The 10,592-nt window shown below is 35.9% G+C and overlaps 2 protein-coding genes across 14 annotated transcripts in view; one reads left to right on the top strand and one right to left on the bottom strand.

The window, feature by feature from the left end:
- Positions 1-832: 832 nt before the first annotated feature.
- LOC109108065 (mitochondrial import inner membrane translocase subunit Tim9-like) lies at positions 833-1,911 on the bottom strand. Its single transcript, XM_019121240.2, has 4 exons — positions 1,804-1,911; positions 1,498-1,556; positions 1,331-1,426; positions 833-1,237 (listed from the first exon to the last, which is right to left on the bottom strand). Exons 2-4 carry the CDS (start codon positions 1,534-1,536, stop codon positions 1,103-1,105), a joined length of 270 nt encoding a protein of 89 aa, XP_018976785.1. The 5' UTR covers positions 1,537-1,556; positions 1,804-1,911; the 3' UTR covers positions 833-1,102.
- A 524-nt stretch (positions 1,912-2,435) lies between these two features.
- The window catches only part of LOC109108070 (protein TALPID3-like), a 69,101-nt gene continuing 60,944 nt past the window's right edge, over positions 2,436-10,592 (top strand). For 4 of the 13 annotated variants that reach the window (XM_042773614.1, XM_042773615.1, XM_042773613.1 and 1 more), the window contains exons 1-8: positions 2,438-2,757; positions 3,157-3,218; positions 3,382-3,448; positions 3,813-3,876; positions 3,964-4,137; positions 4,241-4,427; positions 5,495-5,675; positions 6,389-6,541. In XM_042773614.1, the coding sequence (XP_042629548.1) occupies positions 5,567-5,675; positions 6,389-6,541 (262 nt within the window). In that variant the 5' untranslated portion in view covers positions 2,438-2,757; positions 3,157-3,218; positions 3,382-3,448; ... (2 more) ...; positions 4,241-4,427; positions 5,495-5,566. Of the gene's footprint in view, positions 2,758-3,156; positions 3,219-3,381; positions 3,449-3,492; positions 3,571-3,812; positions 3,877-3,963; positions 4,138-4,240; positions 4,428-5,494; positions 5,676-6,388; positions 6,542-10,592 lie in introns of those variants that run through there. The other 9 variants (XM_042773621.1, XM_042773619.1, XM_042773617.1 and 6 more) reach the window with 9 other exon arrangements.

Raw genomic sequence — 10,592 nt, 5'->3', positions numbered from 1 at the left:
AGATTCATCTAGCTAGTAATACTAATAAAATCCACACATAACTCATCTTTGTTTAATGAATAGTTCACCCAAAATGAAAATTTGCTGAAAACGTACTCACCCTGAGGCCATCCAAGATGTAGCTGTTTGATTCTACGTCAAAACAGATTTAGAAAAATTTAACTACATCACTTGCTCACCAATGGATCCTCTGCAATGAATGGGTGCCGTCAGAATTAGAGTCCAAAAGGCTGATAAAAATATCACAATAATCCACCTGACTGCAGTCAATCAGTTAACACTGTGAAGTGAAATGCTGCGTGTTTGTAAGAAATAAATGCATCTATAACTTCAGACCTTTGCTTCTAGCTAAAATACCAGTCCATAATCTATAAAAAAAATTTCCAGTGAAAAAACTCATCTTGTCTGCATCAGGAGAGAAATATGCACAGATCAAGCAAAAACAGTAATAATATGTTGGTGGATTTTGCTGTGAGAGGACAACAGGCGGTGGTCTTTTTCACTGGAGGAAGCGTTATCATGGATTAAAGACTGATATTTTAGCCAGAAGTGACCATATAAAGTTAAAACGGCGTGATGGATTTATTACAAACATGCAGCTTTTCACTTCACAAGATTGGAGTTGTGTGGATTACTTGTGATGCTTTTGTGATGCTGTTTGGACTCTCAATCTGGCGGCACCCATTCACTGCAGAGGACCCGCTGGTGAGCAGGTGGTGTAATGATGTATGCCACATTTCTTAGATGGTGAGAAAATTATGCGCAAATTTTCATTTTTAGGTAAAGCATTACCTTTTTTATTAGCTAAATTATACATGAACGAGACTGAATATTAGAGTGGATTAATATTTTATTTTGCAGCACGCTAACATGTTTTATGGAAGACCAACATAATGTTCAAAACGAGAGTGTCTGTCCTTTGGGAAAACTAAATTCCCAAGGATCCAGTTATCCGGAGAGCTGGCAGACGTTACAGGACTTCTCACAGTATTCCCAGTGCCTGCGTCCTCTGCCCCGCTGCTCCAGTTTGGAGAGCCCTGCTCCATGCTGGAATAGAGAGAGCCTGGCGTAACGGTCTGGAGTTCAGTCCAGCAGCGGATGATTATCGTGGCTGTCCTAACAAGCCAGCTTTAGCAGCCAATGCTTCATTCTGCTGGATGTGATATTCTTGAAAGCGCATGGAGATCCTCTGCGTCATCTTCAGATACTTCTGTAAGCAGCTCTCAGAACATGAAGTCTGGAAAGGAAAGTTACATTTGGAATCCAGTTCAATTAATAATTTCATTTTTATTCCAAAGGACTTATAAGATAGAAATATATAACACCACACCTCCTCTGGCTTGACCTCTCTTGTAGTGAAATCCTTAACACAATCCATGAAGCAGTTTTCTGTCAGTTTATTGTAGGTTCCCAGGAATTCTTTGAACTGCAAAATACAAAGATGGACAATGATTTCAAAACTGAAAATAGACAATAAATGTGCACGGTTCCTCTTACCTGTTTGATCTGGTCTGATTCGTTGACCTGAGCTGCCATAGTTACAATAAAGTGGGAGGCTGTGGATTAAATGAAATACTATTATTCACACCAAGAGCATTTCAACCAGAAATTCTCCCTGTTCTGTGCCTACGTTAGCTATTAGCATTAGCGTATCACATGTACATTTATAACACTAAATATGCGATAAATGCCTTCCAAAATAAATGTTTTAATAGACGCTTTATAATAAACAAGATGTAGACGATAAATATAACTAATAGCAAAGCACGTTAAAAAAAAAAACAATAAAGCTACTAACGTTACCTTAGCTGTCAGAGCTCAGGATGTGAAGGACATGTGAGAACAGAACAGATATCCGCTGCTTCACATCGGCAGATTCGACACTTTCGTAACAAATAAGAGCCCTTATAAAATAAAAAAATAAAATCGTGTATGAAGGATTAGAATTAAGATCCTTAGATCTTAAAATCTATTTTTGAATTTGTATTTCATTTAATATATTTTTATATCATTTTATACATATAGTTTTGTCTGTAATACACATCTTGTTGAAAATGTACAGACATAATACACAAAGACAAGCATCTCTTCTTTTGATTATTTTAAATGCTTTATATTAGCATCTTATCTTAAAATATTAAATATCGCAAAACAGGCATTTTTAAATTTTTAGTGGTTTTATATATATATATATATATAATATATATATATATATATATATGATTACTTGTCGTACAGAATAAAAAAATCCTCAGGTTTATTACTGCGCAAAAAAAAAAAAAAAAAAAAAAGTAGGGATAAAGACAAACAAAAAGCAAAAACAAATAAACATTTATTTCTAATTTTTACCAGATCAAATATATTCTAATAAGGACCAAATGGGGGCAGCAGTGTCAAGACTTCCGAGACCAAAACAAAGAGGAGACAGACTTTTATTTTGAAATTTGTCTTGCTATCACGCGGTTGTTTCCGAGCTCACGGTTGCCAGCAGCAACCGACGCTGTGAAAATAACTGTGTTTACAGCTGAAACAATACATCCTTTGAATATCACATTAAAATACCTCGAAACAAAGTCGGGATTTAACGTTACTTTAACAACAGAAATGAAAGGCTGAGCCAACCCGTTGCTTTTAAAAATAACCTGCGGCGGGAAATTTAAAACCAATACTGACAACAACAGCAGCGTGATTGTCGTGTAATTTGTGGATATCTGAGGAAATCACTGCAATAATCGTTATGTTGACGTCATGTTTACGGTAAGACGGTTCTGAACGCTTTTGACAACTAACTACTGGGACTGTACTTTGTAATTATCGACTGTTTAAAGACTGACATCACTGAAAAACAACCGGTGTCTGTCTAAATACTCATATAAAAGAGGAAATGGACTCTTGTTGTGTGTCTGTTATCAATAACACGCACGCATTTTATGCCACTGAATATATAATCATAATATAACAGCACAATAATGCAAGAAGCCTACACACTTTCAAGTGACAAATGGAAATTAAGTATCAAAATATTAGATACCTTAAAAAAAAACTTGAATAAATAGTAAATAGACAGATACAGGTAACACTATTAGACTGATTATAGGTAGATTGTGAGATCAATTATATGTTCCAAAGAATAAATATTTTTGTATCTGAATTCAGTTGAACCCCATGAACAACAATCTGGTGGACCATCAAATCAATTTGCTGACTTTTTTGACCAAGTGAGTTTTTATTTTATTTTATTTATTATTTTTATTATTAATATTATAATATTATATCAATACAGTTGACTTATATTTGGTTATATTTGGTTTGCTTGTAATTAAATGACTTAAACTTAAGTAAGTTGATTAATTGATTTATTTATTTATTTTTCTCATATAGGCCTCCAGGAAAGAGAAAAGTAAAGTTCAAACTACAATCATGCAGACAGCAAACTTAAAGTCAAAAGGTATTATATTATATTATATTATATTATATTATATTATATTATATTATATTATATTATATTATATTGGTATTAAAATAATGATCACACTACAATCATGCAGACAGCAAACTTAAAGTCAAAAGGTATTATATTATATTATATTATATGATATTATATGATATTAGATTAGATTAGATTAGATTAGATTGGTATTAAAATAATGATCAAACTACAATCATGCAGACAGGAAACTTGGTATGAATTTATATTATGTTTTGTTATTTTGAATTATAATGGTATCATATTATATTGTATTGTTTTGAGTTATATTGGTAGTATATACTTTTGAAAGCAGCTAATGTGATTTGATTTGTAATCTCTGAAGATGTGAAAATCTCTACATACTCTGCTGATGGGAGAGGAGCAGTTTCTGCAGCCCTCAAGAAAAGGTAATGTCTGCTTTCAGTCAGTTGCTCCTCAGTTGATCAAACATAGTCATTATTTTGTACACATGTGTATTTCACTTTGCTCCTCAGATCCCAAAGTGCCCCTTTAAGACGTAACGTGACAGTACAAGTGTTGGACCAAGACAGATCCCAAACGCCAAGAGGTCAGTCAGATCCTGCTTGTCCATTAGGAGATCCTGGGACTTCTACAAATGTGGCAGCTATAACAGCTGCTGTTATTGCTGCCGCGGCACCACTTATCAAGTTAGACATTCTTAGATTCATACAGCATTATAATATTGTAACATTCATAAAGCAATACGGTACTGTAGCATTCACCTTAAACTGTCTTCGTCTGGTCCATCAGGCTCAGAGTGAGATGGAGGCTCAGATCGCACTGGTAACAGGAGTCCAGTGTCCAGCCGGGGAAGGTGGCCAGTACTGAGAACAGTTCTGCTGGGAGAGCAGCCCATCTGGAGGAACTACTTAACATTCTGATCCAGCATAGACTGCAACACCTGGAGACAGTCCAATGCCAGCAGATCCAACTGCAGGTAAAAATGGCAAGACCTCTGTCTCGATCTGGAGATACAGAATCTGGCTATTTTACTGTACTTTAATTTAGTTTATTATTTTCTTTTGTTTTTGTATTTTATTTTAGTTGGTTTATTTAATTTTTAGTTGTAGTTTTATTTTGATTTTGTTAATAGTTTTTGTTTTGTTTTAGTTTTGCTTTTTTTTTTTTTTTTTTTTTTGTTTTAGTTTGGCTTTTATTTGTTTTGTTTCATTTTTGTTTTTCTCTTTATATTCTTTTGTTTCTGTTTTATTTTATTTGTTTTGTTTCATTTTCTTTTCTTCTTGTTTCATTTCATTTTTTTTAAGTCATCTTATGTTAGCTAAGGATTATTGCACTAAAAACATCCATAGGTTAGTTTTCCACCCTTGAATTAAATGTATTTGCTACTGTAAATATTATAGGGTGATATAGTTCATACTGTTGTTTATCACGGTGGCTTAGTACCAAATACTGAACAGATCATGTCTACATAGCACATGTAACTTTGATTCTGTAAAGAAATCTGTTTTTAAGGAGTCACATGCTGTTGTGTCACATCTTCATTTCAGAGACTTCTATAGAGGGTGCAAGAATGAATAATGTGTACTTTGCACACAAAATATTTATTAAAACCCTGACAGCTCATATGTAATGTACATCCCTCTGGGCACCTAGAGATGGTTAAATAAAAAGTTATTTTTAAATAAACAGACCAGTGGGTTAAATCCTACAATTAAAGTAAAGCCAAGAAAGCTAATAAATAATTGTGGAAAGTGCAGAGAATAACATATACAGTGTATATGAAAAAGTGACCCGTATGCTTATTGGACAATGACTGATAACAAAACTGCATAAGAATGGTAGCTTGGACAGAGACCGATTCAGATGGTCAGCTGGCATCTCAACTTTGTTATTTCTTCTAGTAAAGTCTTATTTTGGCTTCTGGAACTCTGCTTCTGGGCATTATTCCTGCAAGACTGGGAAGACTTTTCTCCACTACAGTTGATGAATTGGTTGTGTTTATCAGCGGATGCGTTAGTTTATCATATTTCCTCTTATCTTTAGAATCGCCTCCTGGGATCAGCTTTGGATGTCGTAGCAGCTCGGGCAAACACGGACTCACAGTCCACCCTGCACATGGGCTCTGGAATCACCCAGACAGACTCTCTCCCAGCTCAGATCTCAGGCAGTGGCAGCGTCAGACTCTCTGCTGCTGATAAAACCTCAGCTGGAAGCCCAGCATCAGGTGAGGCTGCTGCTAAGATTTGGTATCCACAGATAGATTTGTGTTTTTAAAATCTATAATAGCCATAAGCTAACTGTCTCAGAGAAGGAATAAAAAAACCATGACATAAAATGTTATTAATTATATATTGGAACTGATTAATATTAATATCATCTATTAATATCATCTGGTTATCTATCAATAAAGTGACCCTAAAAAGTATTTGGATGCATTAGTTTCACTTAAAAATGCATTGCATTAGGTTCAAAGTATGGCAACAGCTTTTCTCAGAACTTGCTTAAATTTTATAAGACACTTTTTTCAATTAGTTCTAACCAATATGTTTTTAGGTTTTAATTTTAATTTCACGCAGATGTCTGAGCAGAATAACCACAGGTGTAGTTCATTATATTAGCATATTATGAACATGTTCCACAACATTTGACAACCAGAAAGTGTGCAAGATATTTGGATCATTATTGTTTCATTTTTTAAACTTTTGTGAAATAATTCCATTGAAATGTGTGATTTTTTAAAAAAAATAAATGTCACTTGTTTTGATATTTTTCTTATTTTTTAGATATAATGCAAATACAATTATACATTTTTAATTATGATTAATTTGTCTAAATGTCTGTTTGGATAAATGTAGAGTTTGGTAAAGCTGAGGGTGCTTCAAGTACGACTAAACAAACGGTGCTGATTATTGTTTTTATGTTGATTCATTTCTCTTGGAGTCTTAAAGGTTGTGCTCCGAGACAAACAAACAGGTGGGCGTAAAAGCCGCCTGGAGACCCGTGCACCACGTAAAGTCATTCCTAAACCCACCCGCTGGACATCATCAATAAGCGCCATCAAACCTCAGAAGTCCTCCCTCAGGAACCAAGGTGGGATTCTCACCGTGTCATTTACTCAGTTTGGTCATTTTTAGCAAATATCTAATTATTTGGTTTTGCTTAAGGGCCTACTTTTCTCCTTTTTTCCCATTTAAAGCACAGTTGTGAAAGGATTTTTTGGACCAATTGTTCGTTGGTTAATTTTTTTTAAATCAGTCTTAGAGTGTTGAAACCACTTGATGGCAGTAGCGTCACTGCTGAATTTTTGCTTTTGCACCACAAACGGAACTCTACTGTAAAAAAACAAAAACAAAAAAACATTTCCCCTTGCCTTTATATCATTTCAGTGTAGATTTTAGATTAATCAGAGGTAATAATAATCCATAACAACATTGTCTTTTAATATCTTCCAAGTCTTTCTGGGTGATTGAAATTAAAAGCTTTCTAATATCATTCTAGAATTTTTTATTTAATTTTTGTGAAACAGTATATCTAAATATTGAAAAATGAAGCATACTGAATTTATTTATAGCCTTTTTGTTTTAATTATTATTAATACATTTTTTCACATGCAAAATATGTTTGGCTTTATCTGATTGTGATATAACATGGACTGTGTTTTGGAAAGTAGACAGAGCATTTTAATTAATTACTACTGCACATATTTTGCAGCATATTGTTTTTGGTTAAGTCTAATCTTATCACTACTTTCGAATGGCATTCATTGTTGCATCCATGGCTCCAGGCTTTGGAATCCATTGTGCCTCGCCTCCGCCAAGAAACTGCCTGCTTTTAGTTTCCTGTTTAAGAGGCAACAATGATCAGCTCAGCCCAGAACCTCATGTTCTCAAACTCCAAAACCAGTAATTTATCCCCGAACGTGCTTTTTCCCTTTAGACACCATCACTCAACCAATCTGTCACTCCTCCGGATTGGATTGAAGACTCGCTTTTGCACTAAAAACCAATTAAGGCAAAAAGCAGTTGTTAAAAGACGTGTCAGCGCCGAACAGCTGTGTAAATACGAACAGTTCAAGCTGTTCACCTCAGTCACGCTGTTTTGCTCCCGTCGGAGAGAGCCTAGGCTTGTTATTGGAAAAGCTTCGGGCTTGTTAGCACAAGCTGACCTGGCAACACAGCTGCTTTAGTGTCTTCAAGTAGTGCGCGTCATTAAACAGGCCGCTGTAGAGCCGAATTACACTACACAATGTTGTGCAACCGTGAGAATACTAGACTAGGCCATACTTGCTTATCACAAACATTCCTGCTTTTCCATTTCACCTCGCTCTTTCCCCCTTTTTTCAATTCGCTGGTAATTTAGCTGTGAGATGTGAGCTCAGAGATGGGGTCACTGACATAAGCCGGCCGTCTGAAACCTGGGAGAATTTTCCCACCTGAATCTGCAGCCCCCTCCGTGTCTCCCACATGAACGCCGGATTGCTTTCCCAGATGCCGGAGCTGTATTCTCAGGCTCGCGTTGATGGATGTGTGTGGGCGAACAGAGAGTTAATTATGGCTTGCAGTTTTTCAGTGTGTATTTTTCCTGGAGTGTGAAAATTCTCTTTTGAATCACCAGTTCTGTCTGTTTTCGACCTACGTACTCACAGAGTGCACTCTTCCTGATTGATTATTCCAATGAGTTTGATGTAAAATTTAATGTAAATTCAGGGAATCAGCAGGTTGTTGTTTTGCCAGGGACGTGTGCGTCGAGACAGTGGGAAAATTCTGCAGTAAGATGTCTGTTGCTACGAACTCCATTTTGTCACTTGTGCGCATCAATCTGGTCGTCATGGCAACCCGACTATTTCAGTGGCAGCATTGCTCCATCTCTCCGGCTGTCAGACCGGTCTCTCTCTCCACTGAAACAGGCTATTTTTAGCCAACCTTCCTTTTGTTTCTCGCGTACATTATCAAAGCAGAATCAAATACATGTGGAGAGGTGAAATCTGGAGCGTGAGGTGTTGTGTCGTGTAGAGGATGCTTCATGAGTAATCCAGCAGGAAATTAGGTGTGTTAGAACTGGTTTAATTATCTGAGCTTATATACGCTTTGGACATAAGGTAAATTTAGCAGCTGTTACTGTGGTTGGGTCACATTTGTAGGTTGAATAAGAGAAAGTGTGTAATTAAGATGATTTATTATGACTGGTATGATGCAGGTAATTTAAAGTGTCCGATAATCAATATGCCAAACCAGTTAGTAATTGTAGTTGTATTTCTGCTGTTTGACTGTAACAAATAAAAAACACAATCTTTTTGAATATTTTATTCAGAATGTCAGTAAAAATATTTTGTCAAACACTGGTCAGTTGCTAGCTGTAACCAATCACATTTTTATTTTTATTATTTAATCATCTTTTCAGCATTTGTGCTGTTCGCTTTAATGGTCCTGTGGTCTGACAAATGAGTTTTTTAAAAGCTTAAATATTCCATGTAGTCACTCAAAATAATATTAGGTCATAAAACAGTATGTATTGTAGTTATACAAGCTGTAGAAAAATGTTTACAACCGTTTCCAATAGACACTGCAGTCACTGATTGAAATGTCATTCTTTAATCATCTTTTTCATTCATTTAGCCTTTAGGTCAGTCAAATCTGTCCAAACTGGTAGTGAAGATGGTAAAAATCAAATAGGTGAAACAGAAGTCAAATCATGTAGCAATGAGTGGAGAAGCTGCAGATTTTACATTAAGAGTTATGAATATTGCAGATGCCCTCAACAGCAATTCCTGTGGTCTTACCTCATCAAAGATTTATGGGTAGACATTTTAGCTCGTACTAGACAAACACTAGCTGTGTCGAGATATGCGGTATCTTTAAAATGATCTGATTTTATAAATGCTTTGTGTATGTATGAACATTTGATTTATTTAAAGCATAGTACTGTAAATTTGTGAAATATTTTTAATAATTCTTGTGATGGTAAAGCTGAATTTTAAGCATCATTAACTCCAGTCTTCTGTGTCACATGATCCTTCAGAAATCATTCTGATATGCTGATGCTCGAGATACAGTTATTGTTATTGTTATTAATGTTAAAAACAGTTATGCTGCGTAATATTTTTGTAAAAATTGTGATACATTTTTCAGAAATATTTGATGAAGAAAGAGTACAAAAGAACAGCATTTATTTGAAATAAAAAATATTTTCTAAAAATAAATAAAAGTATTAATGTCTTTAAAATGTTATTGATTCCAATGTGTTCCAATATATTATAAAGTGAATATTATAATAATTATATATAATAATGCTTTGTTTCTTTAAGCTAAGCAGAGCAGCTAAAACTATATTCACATATAGTGTGTGTGTGTTTGTGTGTGTATATGTGTGTGTGTGTGTGTGTGTGTGTGTGTGTACACTGTATGTATATACACTGCATGTTTTATTAACACCGTGACCTACATTGTGATCCTAATGTGTTCACTGTACATTTTGAAAGCTAGAAAGCTTCTTGTCACTACTTCCACGTCAACCAGCAGATGCCAGGAGAGTCTGTCTGCCCCCCACAGGGATGCCCTTTTCCGGTTTAAATGGCAGACTTTATTATTAGCCAGTGCCCTTACCTGCCGAGACCTCCATCACTGTTGATGTGCACGGGGGGGTGGGTCACATGCCGTGCATCACAACTTAATAGAGCAGCAAATACAAGCTATCCGCCCCTCTGCAGAGCGATCAAAAGTATTATAGTTCTTTGTGCCCCGTAATACACTTAATGCGTTACAGAAAAAAAAAAAAGAGCACCCCTGCTCTTTAATGCCATTTTCCTGTAGTGTCTGTGCAGAATTTAACATGCACAGGGTTTTTAGGTGTTCACTAGCATGGTGCCATATTTAAGAGCCATGTTCCCGACGGGCAGCAGTCTGGCATTGTGTGACTGGCAGCACTATAACGAGAATCCAGCCTTTGGTGAGATGCCAACTCCATGTTAAATGCTGACTATTGTTTACGGCTCTGTGTTTGGAGTAATTATAAAGGCAGCAGAATGGATCTCCATGGAGCCTCGGGTCCCAATATTACAGCTGATGTTTTGCAGCTGTGGACGTGTGGGTTTGACGTCACGGGGCAGCTGGGAAAGGGGATCGGAATCTGTGTGGTAACACTG

The sequence above is a fragment of the Cyprinus carpio genome, chromosome A17, assembly GCF_018340385.1.
Source record: "Cyprinus carpio isolate SPL01 chromosome A17, ASM1834038v1, whole genome shotgun sequence".
In the NCBI taxonomy this organism is placed as follows: Eukaryota; Metazoa; Chordata; class Actinopteri; order Cypriniformes; family Cyprinidae; genus Cyprinus; species Cyprinus carpio.
This window is presented reverse-complemented; position numbering and strand designations above follow the sequence as displayed.